At 39.9% G+C, this 21,548-nt stretch overlaps 1 protein-coding gene across 1 annotated transcript in view; it reads right to left on the bottom strand.

Annotated features, from left to right (window-relative positions):
• Positions 1-21,548, bottom strand: part of DNAH5 (dynein axonemal heavy chain 5) — a 180,058-nt gene that overhangs the window by 60,571 nt on the left and 97,939 nt on the right. Inside the window, exons 48-55 of the mRNA XM_058680132.1 lie at positions 16,601-16,723; positions 16,220-16,433; positions 14,315-14,538; positions 12,148-12,346; positions 9,187-9,359; positions 5,001-5,131; positions 1,658-1,811; positions 582-849 (exon numbers count right to left, since the gene is read on the bottom strand). Coding sequence (XP_058536115.1) covers positions 582-849; positions 1,658-1,811; positions 5,001-5,131; positions 9,187-9,359; positions 12,148-12,346; positions 14,315-14,538; positions 16,220-16,433; positions 16,601-16,723 — 1,486 coding nt within the window. The remainder of the gene's footprint in view (positions 1-581; positions 850-1,657; positions 1,812-5,000; positions 5,132-9,186; positions 9,360-12,147; positions 12,347-14,314; positions 14,539-16,219; positions 16,434-16,600; positions 16,724-21,548) is intronic.

The raw sequence follows: 21,548 nt of genomic DNA, 5'->3' as shown, positions 1-21,548 counted from the left end.
TCAAAACAGACACAGCTATGGAGCCTTTGCCGAGTGATGAACACCCTGTTTGGTGTGCACGATGGGTTTCGGGTGCAGATCCGTTCAAATTCCAGCTTGAACATACAGTGCACCCTGGGAAGCAGAGGGTAACAGAGAAGTTGCTGGTCCCTGTCCTCTGCGTGGGGGAGGTTAGGATGGGGTTCCTGGCTCCCAGTTTAGGCTTTGTCCACTCCCAATCATTGCAGACAACTGGGAAATGAATTAGTAAGAGTGAAAGAAAATGTTTTGAAAATAACACAATTTACAAGACTACAGCCTCAGTGACTTCTCCTGACACACCAAACCATGTTGGTGTACCTATTGGAGCACAGTCTTCAAGCACCACTGAAAAGAAATTTACATCATTGAAGATTAACCCAAGGAAGTGGGGCTGAAGATCTCATTCTCCGATAAACGCACTCCAGGAGCAATTAGTCATCAAACAAGAAAGAGCACCATCTTGTGGCCAAAATGTGCATACACCCGGCAACGATGCTTCAGTGCAAGGAGTAGGCCAAGAACGAAATGGACAGCCCAACAAACACTCCCGCCCCACTCACCAGCAACGAGGGCGTCCTTGGGCCATCGGCTGAACCAGTCGATGGTACACCCTGAAATGAGGGCAGGGAACTTCAGAGCGCGAGTACGGAATTTCTCTCCCACCGGTGAAAAGCAGAGAACGACGTGCAGGTTCTGTCGGACCCGGCGCATGAAGTAGTCGTGCAGGTTCTCATTGGTGGGAGGACGCCTGGGGAATTCTTTTTTCATGACTGAGATCAGATCACTGTTAATTTCATCAATTTCATCCCGGGCGAATAAGTTGGAGACCTGAAGAATACACAAAGGCCTTCAAGTTGAATCAGGTATATGACACCAAACCAAAATATACAGTTCGATGGGTATAGTGTCTTCCCTCCATGTGCGTTCTTCAGGTCACTTTTTACTTTTAGAGAATTCAATGGTGGGCCGGCACAAAAGTCTTGTGGCTAAATCCCTGCCTTGCATGCACCGGGATCCCATTTGGACACCGGTTCATGTACCAGCTGCTCCACCTCCCATCCAGCTCCCTGCTTGTGGCCTAGAAAAGTAGTAGATCATGGCCCAAAGTCTTGAGACCCTGCACCCGCATGGGAGACCCAGAAGAAGCTTCTGGCTCCTGGCTTTGGGCCAGCTCAGCTCTGGTGTTCTGGTCTGGTTGCAGCCAGAAGACAGAAGATCTTTCTCTCTGTCTCTCCTTCTCTCTGTGTATCTATCTTTCCAATAAAAATTTAAGTAAAATATAAGAAAAATTTATTGGAAAATTTATTGGAAGTTTGTAAGACAAATTACATTTTAAAACACACCATGATTCTAGTATTAACACAAAATGATTACCCTTGGATGAGGAAAGTGGAAACAGTAACAATGTAACTGGTTTGTCTTCTAACCTCTCTTCCCTATTCTTTCATTTGCCATTTAGAGCACACAGTGAGGTTTTAAATGCTCCACTCCACATGTCTAATTGGGAGCTTTATTCTTTTCAGAGCCAGCAGAACAAGGCATGCTCCACCCTGATCGCCAAAGTCCCAGCAGCATTCAGAACTCCATTGGATCAATCCGAAGACGCAAAACACACAAAGGAGAAATGAACTCCTACCTCGCCTGATGATAAGACATTATTCATATATTCCAAAAACGACTCATCTTTAATCTCATTGTCTGTGAAAATAAATGTGATTCCTTTGCCTTGTTGACCAGCTGTTCGATAGGAAACCTTCAGGTCTTCCATCAGGTTTGATGTGTTGTAGGACCTAAAGAAATACTGCCACTGTGTCATTCACTGACATATTCACGTGTGAAACAAAGAATCTTCTCAAGTTCTATGCCAGTTAATACTCCCAAAATGCTGTTTACTACCCCAAAAGGCATGTTCTATATGTTTTATATATTTACATTGCTGGCTGATTTCTGAAGAATCAGAAAACACGGTACTAGAACAGCTGGAAATATTATGAAATTACTCTAAACTTTTTCACTATCCGAATCCGTCTCCAGAATCAGGCATTTATCTCAGGGGTAAAGATTCCAGTTAATACAGCCACATCCCACATCAAAGTACCTGAATTTAATATCTGGATCCAGCTCCTAACTCCAGTTTTCTTATTAAGGCAGACCCTGGGAAGCAGCAGCGTTAAGTAACTGAGTAACTGCCACTCATACGGCAGACTTGAATTGATTTTCCAGCTTCAGTCTGACCCATCCTTGGCCATTTTGACATCACAGACATTTGAGAAATGTGCTAGCAGATAGTAATTGTTTCTTTCTCTCTCTCTCAGAAGCCAGCTTACCATCAAATTTTAGGTCCAAAAATAGAGTAGCCAATTCTTGCCAAAAGTGTAAATGAAAATGTTCCAAATCTGGAAACTAGAACTTGCTAAGTTATAATTTGCATTTGATGTCACTAAGTAATCACAGATTTCACCATGCAGAGGCAAATGCCCACCTGATATTTTAAAGCAACTCAAATTTTAACTTCTACACTCTTCTTTTTTAACAGCTATAAACTAGACCCCAGAATAGGAAATCACATAACCATGCATCAATAATACTGGAGGACTTCCAGAAATGTGGAATCCAAGAAATGAAGAAAGTTTTTCAAAGACAGTCCCTCTGAAAAAAATCACAAATCTTGTGATGAAGAAACTTTGAAGGGAGCCCTCCCGGAAGTGAAATAACACGGCCTGACACATCTAATAATACGTGTGCTTTACACTTGTCATGTTCTTGCATCCCAGTCTTGTTCACAAAGCAGTGCAAAAGCTGAAGAAACAGAATAGCGCCTTGAAGGCTACGGCAAAACCAGGAGAACCTTATCCCTACCTTGACCAGAAAGACACCATCCCCACTTCGTCATGCACAGGAGCCAGTCTATCAGATGCCAACAGATACAGGCTTAGTGAGACATTGTGATGCTGGTGTTTTTCAGCCTAGACCCCTGAAACCTTGCGATCAATTCCCAGGGAGTTCACAGCCTCTGAACTTCAACTGCGAGATGAGCTACTGCTATCTGTTCAATAACTAAAAAAATTCTCCTGAAGATCAAATCATACATGCTCGTAAAAGTGCTTTGAGAGGGCCCAGCATGATGGCTCAGTGGCTAAATCCTCGCCTTGCATGCACCAGGTCTCACATGATGCTAGCTCACATCCCGGCTGCTCCACTTCCCTTCCAGCTCCCAGCTTGTGACTTGGGAAAGCAGCAGAGGATGACCAAAAGCCATGGGACCATGCATCCACAGGGGAGACCTGGAAGAAACTCCTGGTTCCTGGCTTTGGATCAACTCAGCTCTGGCCATTTGGAGAATGATCTCTGTCCTTCCCTCTGTACATCTGCCATTACAATAGAAATTAAATTTTTTAAAAAAAAAACTGCTTTGAGAAATACTTGTAATTTATATGAATGTCGAACAAAAACATCAGAGTCCGGTAGCATCCATGAGCAAGTTTTCCTCTGTTGTATGTATGAACTAGAAGAACTATACACAAACACCTGGAAGCATTTCTCTCTGCTCTAGCACTTAACTAACTCAGCAATCTTTGGAATTGCCCTCTAAGAATCCTAAAATTATACAAGATGTGAAATAAACAGCTTGAATGTCTAGATCTCCACATCAGTGATGGTTCTGTTGCAGCCCTTGTCTCAGTGGGTGTCAATGGGCGTCTCTCAAGCAGGCAGGTCACTGGTATATGCTACCTATTGATGCCCAATAACAAGACTTTCTGCTCCCATGCCTGGAAATGAACTTCAAATAATTTCAGCCCAACTTACTTCCCTAATTGGCTTCAGGCATCTTGTCTTGGTCCTTTATTAAACTGACTCTTCGGTTTCTTCACATCCATGTCTCACTTGGTAATTCTGTTTTCTCCCTGCACTGCACACATCCATCTGAAGACAGCATCTGGGCTTTCCTGCCTTGATGAGTAACAGCACCATCTGCCTAGTTTCCTAAGCCAAAAAGCAGGATATACCAAGTCCTAAAGCTCTAATCTCCTAACAATCTCCTAAAAATCTCCATTTCTCCATTCTCTGTTCCCATTTGGGACACCATCATATCAAGCCTAGACCCATGAGGCAGTCCTTCCATGGTTCCAGTTCAGCCACTCCCATACACTTTCTGTACATACACGTCTGACATGCTCTTCCTTGCGTGGCCCAACCATGATTCCCTATTGAACAAGAAAATCCTAATTATTTTAAGAACTCCTTATATCTTGTCACATATTCGAAAATCTCCATCTCACGTCCCTCTCACTTGCCAACTCTATAACTGGTCTTACTGAATATCTCCACCTGTGCTGATCATTCTTCCTGGAAAGTTCTTAATTCCTCCTCTTCTCAGAGATAATACCTTTCCATATTTAAGTTTCCTATCACTCCCTCCAGGAAGCAATTTCTGGTCATCCCCTCAAGCTTCAACAGGATCTTATCTGCATTATGCCCTTGTCATAGATGGCTCTCTTGAATCACACCTTACTGGATGAATTTCTCAGTTATTTGTTCCTCTTGATGACATAAGCTAGATTTACCTTGCTTCTCTAGCCAGCGCTCAACACACAATCATTGTTCTGTAAGTGATTTGAAATGTCTGAGTGAGTACATCAGTGTAAAAATCTCTTCAGTTTTCTACTATATTGTCCTTCTTGTAATCAGAATCAACACTCTGGAGACATAAATTTCTTCTGAAAGTACATGCAACACATTGCATACAGCATAAAAACAAGAAGACATATATCCACCAAACAGAGAAGCTGAAATATCTCAAAGGCAAATCAATAATGTAAAACTTCCATGGTCTGTGACAGAGGTTGAAAGGGGAAGATCATCAGTCAGCATCAAAGAGGAAAAGGATTATTGTTTCAGCATCAGGAGAATCTTCACCTCTGTGGTCTCTGAGAGCCTATTATCAAAACCCAGTTTCGGTTACAGTACAAGTCGTCTACCTTGTCGGAGTGATCTGAAAGGAGGAATAGCCGGCAATGAATGAAGCCAACCTGGTGAGGCTCTGCCTTCCCGATCCGCCCACCCCGACCAGGAGGGCATTTCCCCGAGCAGTACGGATGACTCTGGAGATCTGAAAATGGAACAGAAAGCATGCGTCTTTCAACAAATGAATCCACTATGCTTTCCTATCTGCTCAAGAATAAGGACAGAGAATCACTGCGGACGACGTGACTATCTTAAGATCACACTGGACAGGGCCAATGCTGGCAAGAATGAAGCCAGTTTCGAAACACAGCAGGGTTTGGGCTTGCCGACTGTGGACTGTGCTTTGGGGAACTGGATGGTCACTGGTGTAGTCTGGGTCATGATCTGCTCTAGGTCTTTAAAGGTGATACACAAAAAGACTTCCAGCTTTCCTTGTCATTTGCCCAATACTATGCAGTATTTTGGGAAGCAGCACCGAAACCGCAGAAGAGTATCCACCCTAAGGATAAGTCTGTGCTTTTCCTAAACATGAAGAGAGAGTAGGAGATGGAGAAGAAAGCAAAAATACTGCTACCCAAGGTATTGCCAATGTGTCTGCCACCTTACTGCAGGGGGTGAGAAAGCCAGCGCTGTTAGCTCCAGATCATTCCACGTCCCCTGTGGTGGCAGTTCAAGTCAATTGTGCTTTATTAATGTCAAATGAACCGCTTGCACTGGCTTCCAGCCCTGAACAGAGAGGGCTCAGCATTAGAGGCTAACACGAATGTGTTTGCCAGAAATTACAGAATCTTCATTCCAAACTTTTTACCTGGAACCAGACTGAAGTATTATACACATATGTAAATGTATATAAATCCCATTCTAGGTTCTGGATCAAAGTAAATCCTCAGAATATATTTGAAAAAAGAACAGAAAAATGAGGAAACAAATAAATAGAATGCTTTAAAGTATACTCAAAAATCAATAATCTAGTGGGGAAAAAAAGCAGGGCTTCTAAGAGGGAGTGGCATCAGTTAAGATTTCCAAATGGTGCTGTTTCAGGAGCACATGTGTTATGTTGCAGTAACACATGTGTTATGTTGCGGTTGCATGTGTTATGTTGTATCACATATGTCGTGGTGGCACATGTGTTATGAGACAGACATTCATTTGTCATATTTCATTTGCATGTGTTTTAAGATTCCTGCTGTCCATGCTTTGAAATCTCCTTCAGGTGCTCACCTTGTAGCAGGCGAAGACAGCTTGTTAATGCACCATGAGGAATGCTGGGACAAAGATAGCGGTGCCAGGATGAGGAGGAAGAAGTGCCAGGGAAGCATCCCTGCCAGGGGCAGGCCAGTCTTCAGGACGGAGCTGGAAACCGATCTGGGCATCGAAGTTTCTTATACAAACATGACTGCACAGTAGGGAGAACTGGAGTCAAATGGGCCACACAGTCTCAGTAGGACCAAGATGTCCTCACAGGCGCAGGAAACATCAGTACTGGGACGGGAACCGTGGGAGATGGAGAAGCCAGGGTTGTTTAGTGTCCTACAGGGAACTTGCTTAATCTCTAAACAATTTATCAAAGTCTCATGCTTTAGAATCTCAGTAGCAATTCACCCCAGGAAGTCTAAGGTGCCTAAGACAAGGAACCTATCCTCATAGAACTCAGTATTCAGTGGAAGGGACAGATTAAACAGATTAAACTTCACAGAGCACAGCACTGGGCTTGTAATGTCTACTGGTGAGGTCCTCGTGATCGGGATATGCCTAATGCTTTGATTATTCTGGATTACATTCAGGGCAAAACCCACAGGAAGGGTGTCTGGGAGAGAGCATGAGATCTACACATCACATAGCTTGAACTTGGACAAAGAGGGAATACAGATGTCACAGAGACACACGCTGGGGAAAACCATGATTTTCAATGAGAAAGGAGTCACAAAACATGCTTAGTTTCCAACCATGTGATATCTGGTTGCAGTTACTGTCTCCATTTCCATCTCCTATATTCTCCTGTGTCTTAAAACTGTCACATATTGCTAAGCTCACACACAAGATAGGATCTGGATGTACTGTGAAAAGAAAACAAGACTGCTTAAAAAGAGGTCCTGCCAAAAGAAGGTGAACTATGGAGCACTTTGGTTCAGAAGTGCCAGTCATTGAGTCTCTGGCCAATTTCAGAGTAGAGAGGCTCCACTAGGCTGTGAGTGAGGGAAAATAGGCAAGGACCCTGAGTTGAAGTACCCAGGCCTCCCACATCCCACATAGACTCTGCAGGAACACTCATCCCTCACTGTCTCATGAAACAGGAAAAAAAAAAACAATTCCAGCAAACTTGCTCAAGCACGAGATTAACATACACAAACTTCTCTTTCAATTCTAAACTGTAATGAATTTTCACACCGACTATACTGTATCTACAATAGATACTGTGTCATGAAGTTGTCTTTGGTATCACTCACTTAAAAATACATCTCTTTATTCATCCTTTTAATTATTCAATATGACAGACTGTTCTCCCTGAAACACCTAACTCTCACTAAAGTTCAAATTAGGAGGTCATTTCAAAGTGCTACTTATATCTGGCTTTGGAATGTTCGAGAATCAGTCCAGACGTCTCAGATTTTGAGATTTCAGAGTTACAAAGCTCAGTGTCTTCACTCATGGGAAACCCAACTCCAGAACAGCCTCTTTTGTCCTCCTTCTCCCTAATTTACTTCAGCCTGGCCAAAAAGTTTCCTGACCCTCCTGCATGCAAGGAGACTACGTAGATGATCCTCCTTTCGGGGGAAAAGTTGCCTGGTGTGCTCTACAAACCCTCTCCATATCTAAGTTCCAGAAATTATCAGAGGTGACTATTTGTAATTAAGAGATTGTTCCTCATGGTTAAACCTCAGTAATAGAAGGCGACTTTGAATTGTCTTCTTTCTAACAGAAAGAGTGTAGCCTGAAAAGGTAACTGATGCCAACAAGCTGAATATATCAACAGTGGATTTGGGGCCCGGCGGCATAGCCTAGCGGCTAAAGTCCTCGCCTTGAACGCCCCGGGATCCCATATGGGCACCGGTTCTAATCCCAGCAGCTCCACTTCCCATCCAGCTCCCTGCTTGTGGCCTGGGAAAGCAGTTGAGGACGGCCCAATATATTGGGACCCTGCACCCGCGTGGGAGACCCGGAAGAGGTTCCTGGTCCCGGCATCAGATTGGCACGTACCGGCCTGTTGCGGCTCACTTGGGGAGTGAAACATCGGATGGAAGATCTTCCTCTCTGTCTCTTCTCCTCTCTGTATATTTGACTTTGTAATAAAATAAATAAATCTTAAAAAAAAAAACAGTGGATTTGGAATAGCATTATATTGCACCCTTGGCAAATTAGGTCACTTAAGCTGCCAAGAAAACTAATGTATTTTATTTCCAGCATTTGAGGATCTACTGTCCTTTACACAAATGCCAAAATGACCCAGATGACAAAATAAAATGGAAACTATACTTTTTGGGTGGATTTCATTTTAAACAGGATTTTCACCTGCCCAAGGTTAATTTATACGCATTTATATACATATAAATTTTACCGCTGGAACCACTGTAAAATATAGAGTCCATTAGCACTAAGTGCATTCCCATTATTACACAACCATCACCACCATTCATCTCAGGAACTTTCTCGGCCTTGCAGAACTGAAACTCTGCACCTCTTTAAACACTGACGCCCCATTGACATCCTCTCCAAGGCCCTTGCAAGTACCCTTATCCTTTCTGTCTCAATGATTGTGACTCCTGGAGGAACCTCACTCAAGAGAAATCACACAGTGTTTGCTCACTTTTGTCTGAATTGTCTCAGTATGTTTTTGGGGTTTTGACTACTTTTTAGAGTGACATTCTTTTCAGGATACAAAAATAAGCTGAGTTAGCCTATGTATTGAACTCAGACATCAACCACATCCACCCTATTTGGTGAAAACACTGAGCTGGAAGCTGTATAGCAACGCTGAATAAAATTATCACATCGCACATTTGAAGTGCACACGTTCTTATTTTAAGCCTATAAGGTGTGATATGTTGCATTCCATATAGAAATCAAATTAGAACACAGCACTGGGTTCCTTTTTAAACTGAATATTCTCCCAAGAGACTAAAACGAAATTCTCAGGGAGACTCTGGGGGGGAGCCAAGCACCTGTCACTTTGGCAGGTGTTACTCAGCATGGTTACCGTACCTTGACTAAGTGAGCCATTGCATCTGCAAAGAACACCATGTCCATGCCAGTGCCTCGGACACTCTCATTATAGAGCTGCAGGAACATATTCAAACGCTCTTTTAGATGACTGAAAGATTCTACTGGCTCATAAATTTTGGGCATTTCAGCATCAGCCTCCTCAGATGTTTCACCTTTGATGGAAAAGAAAAATCAGTTAAGTTCCTTTAAAAGACTATTTCCTTCACCTTAAGTTAACAAACTCAGATCTCTACAATGTACACCAAATAATAGTGAATTTCAACAGGATTACCGTATCACTCATTTTAGATAAACAGAACAACCAAGCAGTGAACAGAAGTCTTAGAACTTTTTGTGCTCATATACAATTTCGGTTCCTTCCTGCCTAGAACAGACAATATCAAAAAATGTTGTATGCACATAACTGGAATCCACAACTGAACACTGGCATTTCAAAAATGCTCCCATAGACGAATTGACTTAGTTGTCAAAATGAAAACCAACAGAGTGAGGATTCCGTGTCAAACCAGCAAAGGAGGTTAAGAATTACACGACTTCTCAAGAAGAATGAAAAAGATACACATCACTTTTTGTCATTAGGAATTTCAAGTTAGAAGTGAGGATAGAAGTGAATGTTAAGGAGCTGGTGGAGTTAAAAGGAAATGGAAAGACAATTTCCCAAATAAACACTTTGAATTATTTCAGTGGATAATGTATTTTTAAATTTAACATGCTTAAAATTACCATTTTTAAATGTTCTTCTATAAAAGCACTTTGTTTTTATAGCCCTATTTAATATTTCATTTCCTTATGTGAAGGCAAAGCTACAGAGATGGAGAGACACAGATCTGGTTGTCCCAGTCCAAAGCCAGTATTCTGGAACTCCACCTGCGTCTCACACGCGTTCAGCAGGAGCACAAGCATTTGGATCATCGTCTATTGCTTTCTAGGCATGTCAGCAGGAAGCTGGATCGAAAGTAAACCAGCCAGAACTTGAACAGCACTATGCTATCAGGATGCTATTTAGTAGCTTAACCCAACATACCACAACACTGGGCCTCAAAATGAACAACTCTCTTTTAAGATTAGAAGCACATAATATAATAATATAACACTTTTCCAACGTTCACTTAAATCAGCCTGACAAATAAACTAAATTAGACTACATAAATTCACTACAAGCAAACATTAGTGACAGGAACAGAAGTGAAATATTAGTTGAATACACCAATGATAACTCAGAAAGTCACTGGGTACTGATATGTAGATGAATCTTCCAAATCTCACAGTGCATAATTATTTTTAATTGACCTTATCCTAATAAAATGGTACATGTAAATTTTAATGAGATAGCAAAGATGGCCTAATGCAGCCATTAAGATGGGTCTACTAGCAAAGCTCTCACGAATCGAATCTCAAAAATCACCACTCCTTCATTAATGCTCAACTCAAACTTGGAGAAACAAAGTGCTTTGAAGTCACAAAAGATCATGTGTTTTTCTCTAGACACGCCCTGCCCTTCAAAACACACCAACTGAGCTCCATTCCTTGAAAACCATGATCTAATGATTTACTATCTAAAAATTAGAGGAAGTAAAATGCCTAACCCACACAGAATTTGTGTGTGTGTTTTATTTGATTCAAAACAAAATGTGTGTGAAGTTCTCTGTGTAAGGATTATTTCAACCAAATAGCTAGCAACAAATACTCCCTTGCAACTGTCACTCAGAGATTGCATTGAAAAGATATCAGGACCTGTCTGGTCATTTCCAATCATTTAGAAGATATGAATTGAATATTATTAAACATATCCTTTTATGAAAATTAATTTAAAAGCCACTTACAGTATTTGAAGAGGTCATTCAAGAAAGGAAAAAGGATTCTCCTTAAGCCCAATTATTTCTGAAAGGGGGAAAAGAATCGGAGCCCTGCCTCTTTTCATACAAAAAGCAATATATTTCTATTTTTTATGAAAATACTTTCACAAAATATTGCCTTCACATCACCCATCTTTTCCTGGTTATATTTAATATCTCTCATATAATTTAACAGTTTTCATTTCATCTTAACATTTGAGATGACCTGAACTGTAATAATTATTATTAATTTTGCTATCTTTCAATCAGCAGAGAGTACGGGCCACAGACTTTACAAGATACTTAATGGATAAGTTCATTTATCTCCCACAGTACTCATGATGTATATGGGAATATTTCCATTTTCATAAACGAATAAAATGAGAATGAAGGAAGTTAAGAGGTGTCCGGCTAACATGTGGCTGATCTCTTCCTCATATCTAAGTCTGTCTCACAGACCACAATTCCTATGCAATTTTTCCTTCTTTCTTTTGCCTCCCTGTTCTGTGTGTATGTCCAAGAGCGGTGTGTGTGAAAATAGTGCGTTTTTTAACTCCATAATTACGCATTTATTCACTAATGCCATATTTACTGAATACGTATCATGTTCCTTGACAGTTTTAGAAGAGATTACTAGGGGGATGGCCTTGTGGTGTGGCAGGATAACTTGCTACCTGAAATGCTGGCATCCCAGAAGGGCACCTGGCTGATTTCCAGCTGTTCCTTTCTTGATCCAGCTCCCTGGCACTATGGAAGAAGGCACAAGGGCTTGGGCTCCTGTATCCTGGCAGGAGACCCAGAGGAAACCCCTCACTACCGCCTTCAGCCTGGCCCAGTCCTGCTTGTTACAGTCATTTAGAGAATGAGCCAGCAGATAAAAGCTCTCTCTCTCTCCCTCTCTTCCCTCCCTCTCTTTCCCTCTTCCTCTCTCCCTCTTTCTCTGTAACTCTGCCTTTCAAATAAATGAATAATAAATAAATAAATCCTACAGCATGAAGATCACCAGACAGAAAGTCAATGTTTGTCAACCGAGCCTTCTGTCATCAGATCTCCCAATAGGGAGAATTTTTTCTGAAGAATTCTGAATTCTGCTTTAATAGTTTACCTGTGGCTTCAGGGGCATCCCTCAAGAAATCCACAAAATACGCATCGACTCCACAATCTACTGCTGCTTTTCTCTCTTCTCCAAACTCCTCCTCCACCAAATCTGCTAATGCCTTATCAAACCAGGCCACATCCTCAGACACGGTGAAACGGTCAGCTATAACCCGTTTACATTCATGCTTCCACAGTTTTAACAACTCCTGTTAAAGGCATCATTTAAATGCATTATTAATTCATGTTATGCCATAACTGGGAATTCAACCTCATAATTTTTGAGAGTATAGATGAAATATTCAAAAGCATTAAGATTAAAATATGCTCCATTGCACTTCAAATCTATCTCATTCAAGTCCTAAATGTAGTCAAGTATATTAAAGCATAATAAATATAAGATATAACAAGCATAATAAAAATAAAATAGTCTATTTCATTTATAGCATTTAAATAAAATAAAATATTTCTAAAACAAAAACATCAAAAAACACTTTGGTCAACAAAAATTATCTGTAAAGATCCTAAGGGAGTGACAAGTTAGCAGTTTTGGCCAAGATGACTACACTGAGGTAGCTGGAACTTAGTACGAACTACAGTTCAAGATAAAGTTTCATGGCTACAAATGATATTACAAACATTTGTCTAACAGAAACAAAGTTGGAAACAAAGATCTGGATTATTGAACCAGGCAGTCACCTAGTCCACACACTTCAACACTCAAGGTAACTGCCAGCTGAAGCAATCAACTGCACAGTATTTCTTTTTCTATAACAAAAATAGGCAATACTTGTCTAGGCTCCGGGTTTCATATAAAGACGTGGAAATATCTAAGCTTGGTAACAATTTTCAGTTTAGAAGTCTAATGTCATTCTGTTTATTGCTAATGAAATGGCAAAATGCAACAACATTTTGGTAAAATGTGAGAGTTCTCAAAAAGTTTCTGCAAAAATGAAATTAAAAGATAAGTTGTTCACACATAAAAATGTTGACATCCATGTGTAATTTTTATACGTCCTATAAACTTTCTGAAGACTGCCCATATACTCAAGGATTCAGTTAAGACAAAAGCAACACCAGTTACTATGCATGCTTATGGGGACCTATGTGATATATTATTGTATGTAAGCATTATATAACGTCCAATCAAGGTAATATTTAAAATTTAAAATCATTTTAAAACTAGGAATATTTCTGGGGACCTATGTGGTATATTGTTGTGTATATATATGTATTATAAAATGTGCAATCAAGGTAAACTTATTTATCCTTTCAAGCAGTTAACATTTCTCTATAATGAAAACATCCAAAAATATCTCATCATCTAATGCTTATAGAGAAATATACAGTAAATTAGCATTACCCATCTTCACCATAACGTGCAGTAGGACCCCCAAACTTCTACTCCATTCAGCTAAACCAAGTGCTAATCAAGCAACCTCTCCTAACCCCTTCCCCTCAACTTCCTGCTCAGGTTCTGCTAGTCTCAATGGCATTTTTTCCTTTAAAACATTTTTTTTAACTTTTAATTAGATTCAGTGTGGTTCGTAGGTATAATTATGAGAGCACAACGATAATCCCTTTCTCTCTCTCTCTCTCTCTCTCTCTCTCTCTCTCTTACTCTCCTCCTACCACACACATTTTCAAGTATAGGTACAAATACTTATTTTTCGATTAAATGAACTTTGTATTCTGTTGTATCTTTTCCATTTTACCAACATATGTAATTCTTTTAGTGTATCTGCTTATATGGAAGGATCTCAAAAGATTAGCTGCAAAAATAGTTTCTTTAATTATTGTCTATATAGTTAAAATATCAATTTTATTAAATTAAAATATCAAGCATAAAATATAAAAGCTATAAATAATTAAATCAATATTGAGCAGTTCTATCACTTAGAGTGAAAAAAACTTGAGATAGGAAAACAAAATCTAACATTTCTTTTATTCTAGTCATTGGAAAAAAATTGAGTATATTATTTCCTTTAATATAAACCTACTTAACTTGATTTTGCAATTGGAATTTTCTAAATAAATTTTTTATTTATGTTAGTGAAATACCACAGAATACTTCCCCAATTCAAGTAAACACTAAATTGATAAAAATGATGAAGGTGCATGCCAACAGCAATGCTGTTTTGACTTCTGGGTCTTTGTCTCTCTAAGGTCGCACTTACATCTGGCTCCTTGATAACCTCTGACGTAGTGCTAAGCATTCCCTGCCAGATCCTGGAAAGATCCCGCAGGTTAAACACATAATGGAACTTGGCAGGAGTTGGGAGCATCTTCGCCTTGGTCATCTGCCACAGTCGGCGTGCCAGGGGCACTAATCGGCTCACTGTGTCTCTCACTGCCTCTGTGAAGCCCCTCTGGACACAATAGTAGCCTTCCCCAATCACACCTGAGAAAGAGAGGAAATTGTAAGATTTTGACTAGTCACTCAAAGTAGGTTAAAATGGAAAGCATTACAATGCAGAGTTAATAACAAAGGTAATGAGACATCTTGATTGATAACCATAAATTAAATGAAATTATATTAATTAATGTTCTGCTGCTTTTTTTAAATGTCAAAAAGCTAAATATAGGTTTAAGGAAGTCACCATTCAAGAAACTAGAAAGTTGATGAAGAAATGCAACTTAAAATTTTGGTGACAATGAATTTAATATTATTAAATCAGTATCATTGATAAATATATAAAGTTGTATTATACAGAGATAAGTAAAAAGATTTCATTACTCCCCTTAGATTTCTCCATTCTATTGTTACCTGTCCATGCATTAAAAATTTTTAACTTACTTTATATATATATTACATATATATATTTTCCAGGCAACAAAGGATAATTAAAAGTGCTAATAGTCTTTCTATCCATTTTACTGTTACCAAATTCAGATAATATAAATGTCATTTGGATTCCAAAACTCATCCACTGCTACGACTGAAGGCAGATAATAGCACATTGCATTGTCCTGGGTGCCAAGGTGGCATGCTAGTCTGTCAGAAATGAATTAATGCAATCCCCGTGAGTTTTTTCATTAGTCATTTCAGAAATTGTTAATCAGTACCTAACACAGAAGTATTCATAATTTTCAGAAGTACTTCATAATTCCTAAATTAGTAATAAATGTACACTCTTTACTCAATTAAATATATGTAGTTATTCACTGGGTGGGTGATTCTTCAATTAATCTCAGAACTATTACATACTTAATCAGTCAGTAATTTATGATGATCTTGTCAATTATTCTAAAATTCAGACTGGGGCTCTGATCTGCTCTGTGCACCATATTCCATGGGCCAAAATCATCCAATGTATTGGTTAAACACCTATCCTATACCATAAAATTCAAAATCTAAAATAAAAATTAAAATAAAAAAAGAAAAAACCTACCCAACTTCCAACATGAAATTATAGCCATCCAGATTTCAATGAGAAAATGATCTTATTTCCTTACTCACCTGTTAAATCTCCTTGTTAAAGCCAGCAACTGCCACTGATACAGCCTGGGCATGGTTTAAGGGTTTCCCTCAAAAGTGCTAGCGCTAGAACAAGGTGGAGGAATCCACCATGGGAGGAGGGCACGGGGAGGGGTTAGGGGAATCCCAGAGCCTATAAAACTGTGTAACAAAATGAAATGTACTAGTGCTAGAAGCTAAGTCCCCAGTGTGGTAGAATTGGAAAGGGATTATTGATCCCCTACTCTCTTTGGGTTCCTGTTCTAGCATATGATTTCTGCCATCTTAATGCCATCTATCACAGGGCTCTCATCATAACTGAGCTTCCAAAATTCCCTTCTTTATAAAACCACACAGTCCTGGGTATTTAGCTACAGAGACACAAAATGAGCTAAAACAGTTACTTAAAGAGGACATGAGTAGAAAATATTTACGCAGGCATCCAATGTTGTCCATGTCTAAAATAAAGCCCTTTAAGAAACAAAATACAGTAGGAGAGAGTAGCGAGGCTTAGACTGAGAAGCCACTACCTAGCCTTTCTCTGTTGACCTCTGGGTAACTGTTTCCTCAGAATACAAGCAGGGGTTCCTCCCCCAACACCCATGAGCCACTGACAACGTTTTACCAAAGATCTTGTCCACAGACGCGTTAGAGGGCAACGTGCAATTAAAGATAGAGAACTGCCTCTTGAGTCTTTGTGGTATGTCGTTGCGTCCACCTCCAGGATGGATCATGGCAGCCAAAAACTGGATGTCCACAACGTTGGTAAACTCTCCAGGCTTCTCCAGATTATAGAACCCATTTTGCTCCATCAGCTGCCGTACTATCTCATTAGTAACCTAAAACAGACAACAACTTGAAGAATTCAGTATTTAGATGTGAGTGTTTTCAGAGAATAGGCTTTATTAAAAATCAGGAATTGGGTCTTGAAAAGGCAGAATATTTACTCACAAAGAATAAATCAATGGTGAATTAAGGAATAAGATATACAACAGGATCAAAATACCTGATCTCCCCACTCATTGATTATTGGCATGTTCACATCATCAATAAAAACAGTCATCTTCTTTCCTGCAGGAGGGCCATATGTTGTGCCCATGCGTTTATCCACATAGCTCTCTACTGTCCTCTGTTTAATGAAAAAGCCAAAAGAAACAACTATGAAAATATCACCTAAGACATGATCAATTATTTTGTGAATAAAAAGAAAAACAAAACTGAGATCCTTTGAATTGACAAGACTTACTAAGAAAATGTGAGAACTCCCTCTCCCCCTTGATCCTGGTGTACAAGTAGCTAAAGTATCTCAAATAACATTGATAATAATTGAAAAGCTGAAGTAATCTACCAATAAATAAAATCCTGGTCAATGAGAATTTTGAATGGGATTAGACTCCTCTATTTGTAAATATCCTTACTTGTCTTATTGCATGTTAACAGCACTGGAGGCACCTCATGTCCCCTGCTTCTGTTATTCAAAGGCTGGGAGCCTGCCAAACATTTGCCTCTATTCAGAGATAAATTTCATTAGGGTTACTGTCCAAAAAAGCTTCTGAGAGTTGCACCTCGAGCTGCACCGTCTGTCCGGGGCTCAAATCTGCTCCTCATGGAGAAGGTTGCCAACTGACTCCTGCAGTCTGACCCACTGCAAACCTGCGGCTTCAGGGCAGGGCAATGACACTGGATTATTTCCTATCCCTCAACACACACACACACACACACACACACACAGAGAGAGAAAGAGAGAGAGAGAGAGAGAGAGAGAGAATAGAACAAGGCTCTTTGTGAGCTTCCTTTCTTATTTCTACTTATTGAACTTAGGTGATACAAAAGGAAATCATACTATGCTCTAGAACTTTCTGTGACTACAAGAATAATAAAACTGGTAGGAAAACATTTCACGTTTCTAGAGAGAAAGTAGGGGAAGGGTCCCTGACTCTTGACTGTGGTTATCTCATTTCCATAGGAATGTTCAAAAATCAATCCGTTTTTCAAACGTGACCATGGAATAGCTGAGTGACCATGGAATAGCTCTGCAGAAAAAAACAGAAAGGAATTTAAAATCCTCAGACACTAGAAAAAAGTTCATTCCTACCATTGTAGAAACTTGCTGATGCATGACTTTTAGTCACGTTAAAGAGGATATAAAAATACAGCAGAAAGAGATATACAAAGATAAAATTAATTTGCCTATAGAAAAGTTTTCCTATCCCATGATAAAGAGCAAGCAAGTTAAAAATGATTTTTATGACCGAGACCTAGTGACAAAATGAGACCAAGATAAAAAGAAAAGTCTAGCTATCTGTCCTTGGAGAGCTTCACAGCAATTGCCAATTATAAGTTCCCACCATCATATTAATGAATAATAGCAAGAGATCTTGAAGATTTTCACCATTTTTAACCAGAAAGAGATATAAATACACCTCAGCTCATTCAATTACAAAACGAATCTCCCATGAAATAATAGCAAAAAGAATTTCACACTCCTCTGACATAAAAGCAAACTATTTGTCTAAATTTAGCTCTGCTTTTCAGTGATTTTAAATGCATAAACCAATTAATAATCTCATGACACGTCACTTGGACAAACAAAAGCCCTTCTAACATTCTCGTGTCTATTAATGGAAACTCCCGAGCACATAGATTTTCTAGACTGAAGGCCAGTGAAAGCTAAAAAGCCAAAAATGAGATGACTAAAATACTGGTGAGTAATAGCCTTATGCCTGCACTTTCTTCTTCTTCATTATAAGCCTAATTTTTTAAAAACAGGTAATCACAAACTAGCTAAAAAAGAGCTAAATTAGCTAAAACTAGAGGTAGGAAAATCAAATAGTTTATTGAGGCTGTTATCTGCTTTTAGAATTAGTACACATTCCGTAGTTGTTTGATGAAATTTGGAGTTAATCAGGACCTTCTGAATGCCTGAAGCATAAAAACTGTGTGTTCTACTCCATTATCAAAGGGGAGAGGGAGAGGGCGAAGGAGAGAGAGAGAGAGGGAGTGAGAGAGAGAGAGAGAGAGAGAGAGGGAGGGAGGGAGGGAGAGAGCAAGAGAGAGAGAGAGAGAGGGAGGGAGGCTACAGATCTATCCATCTGAGATTATTGAAAAACTGTGTACTCAGATTTTTATGTCCAACTGGACTTAAATTGTACAGACCATGATTTGTAAATTTATCTAGAATATTCTCTCCCAAAAAAAAGATTAGTATGAATAATTACCAGTGATCTTGGCAATATTCTGCCTTTTGCATCATGTTCCCATTCAACCATTGTTTCACTGGTTATGAATCACAGTCCATTTAACAAAACCAGGTAGATAAATCCCTTGATTGGTCATTGTCTATCACCCCCACCACAATACAAGGAGGACGTGCACCTGCTTTGTCTGATGCATCCTCATCGCCTGAACAGGTGACAGATACTATGTATTAACTACCTTGAAAAATGTGATGCATAGATAATCAATTACAGGAAACCTGGGGTCATCTTTTCATCCATTTGTCTGTCTACCTATGTACCTATTGCCCTCTATGTTGCTATTCTACAACATGCACTAAACCAACCCCAAGGCAGGTCCTTATTTCCTTATTTCTGTCTTCACTTTGACTATCTTGATACAGTGCAGTCTGCTCAGAAATGAAAGTTTTCATCCTCTCTCTCCAGTCTCAGTGCAGTCCTATCATTTCCTTCTTGCTCTGCTTGGCAGTTGGAAAGAACTTGGAAAGGGGTATAAGAATCCCGCTCAGTGCTCAGGACGCCTCACCCCCCATCAAAAGCTTACAAGGAATTCTAGGACATCCCTAATTGTCTCCACAGCCCCACTTTCATGCAGTCCTTTCAGTTTCCTTGTTATGATGCCTGAAAGCCACAACTCACTTTGTAAACAGTTAATGATAAAAAAAAAAAGACCATCAAATGATGTTCACCTCACAGGCTGGCGTAGTATTCGCTACAGCATCTTAGTTACATGTTCCTGTAGTCGTCATTTCTAAGCCCCAAAATCTCATAGGATCAGCAATAGTCAAGCTGACTTCATGAAATACTAACTTAGATGAACGATCTTCCAAAAATGTCACATTCTCAGTCCAGCTACAGATTTTGAAAAAGTAATTGAAATCTCTGGCTAGGCCCTGACTCAGGAAAGTCTATTCTGTTGTTTAAGAAGACATTTACGTTGAAACTGAAAAACTGTAGCCAGCATGACCTCATATCATGTGATCAACAGAAACCTAAACAAGCTTCTGATCTCACTGTCTGTGGGATGTCAACATGGACTCTGCTTTGACAGAAATACTACAAGAAATCGAAAATCTGGTTAGAAAACTAAGTATGTGAGGAACACTGCCATGTTCCGTTCTAAACTAGGAGCCTTAAACCTGGAGGCAATTCAATATTCTCACTTTCTTAACAGACAAAGCAGCCTCTATGAAAATTCATGAGAATTCACATAACTATTAAATACCTATAAGGAATGGTCAACTCTTTCATTACACTGATTTTTATAATTCCTTAAAGAAACTAATCCCTGTCTTCTCTGAATCCCATAGACCTTACATTCCACTGTAAGTAGCTTTTATCCCAGTTAAGTTAGACTGTGCATTTCTCTTTCCCCTACAGGGCAGGGTGGATAACATCGCCGTGGAATGGAGAGGAAGTTGTATTTAGCACAGCTCTTCGGTTCAGCTTTCGCACAAGCAATCCTGGACAGGACACAGCCCTTAACTTGCATGGCTTTACACAGTGATTCTGATAAAGATTTTGTAAATTTCGCTCCTCCTTACAGGGAAAAACCAAGGAGGATGTCCTTCCCACATCAAAAGGTTCCATTCCAAAAATCCTCTACTTTGCCCCCCAATCAGCAGGAAGTGGTCAGAATGGAGTCTGTGCTTCCATAGATACAGAAGGGGAAAACTGACAGTGGGGGCTCTGTGACTTCAGTAGGGGCATCCCCCCTTCTGTTCATATTTTATATTATAAAAAAAACCTACTGAGATTGTTCATTACCTTGCCTAATCTGTTGAACAGTAATGTCTGTGTAACCGTCTCAGGAGCCACCTCAGTGGAGCCAATTTGTAACAGCAAACTTTGACCCAGCTAACAAAGGAGTCTCCATGCAACAGCAGAGGTGTCCAGGGTCAACAGGTGCCCAGCAGGAGAGCTATCCCTCATGAACAGGATGCACCTTCATCAGAACGCAGCCTGAGCATCTGCCAACTGCCAACTGAACAGACGTGGGTTTTATTTCTAACCTGCAGCTATGCCAGTCCCTTTAAAGCCCCTCCTGGTGGCTTGCTAGGGGGAAAGATCACATTTTTTAGATCAAGAAATTCTCTCTCTCTCTCTCTCTAGCACAACATGCTGGCCAGCAAGCGGACATGCAGGAAAGCATATGGGGACCTGCTTTCTGGCATAGGTTCTGCCAAAAGTAATCTGAATTACTTGTATCTCCTGATATCTATCAACAGTAAAACTGACATTTTGTTCTTTAATTTTATTTTTATTTTTGTCGTGATACAATTCCATAGGCACAGGAGTACTTTGCCATGAAAAGGTATTTTTACATATTATCTCTTAGGAATTCCTCATTGAACCTGGTCTTTACAGTGCTCCAACAAGTCAAAGGGATTTTCGGCACCCACAGGAACCCAGCAGCAAGACAGAGTGAGGTCACACGGGGCCTCGGGAGCCCAGCTCCCACTCTGCCTACATGAAGGCAGCACTTCCTGCCTCCAAGGGTAGGCTTTGCAAAAGATATCATTTCGAAAGGTGATTCTGAGTCCATGGGGAAAGTGTGGAATTTATGATTCTCACTAAAAAATAATAATAAAGCCTATCACTACACAATCATTTGTGAGATGGTGGTTACATTCAAAATACGTGCAGATTCTTGTTAGAAGAGAAAAATCTTCTCAGAAACTCTATTAAGTAATTTTCTCTCCATCTCTTTGTATTGTT

The sequence above is a fragment of the Ochotona princeps genome, chromosome 23 (genome assembly GCF_030435755.1).
Source record: "Ochotona princeps isolate mOchPri1 chromosome 23, mOchPri1.hap1, whole genome shotgun sequence".
NCBI classification, from domain to species: Eukaryota; Metazoa; Chordata; class Mammalia; order Lagomorpha; family Ochotonidae; genus Ochotona; species Ochotona princeps.
This window is presented reverse-complemented; position numbering and strand designations above follow the sequence as displayed.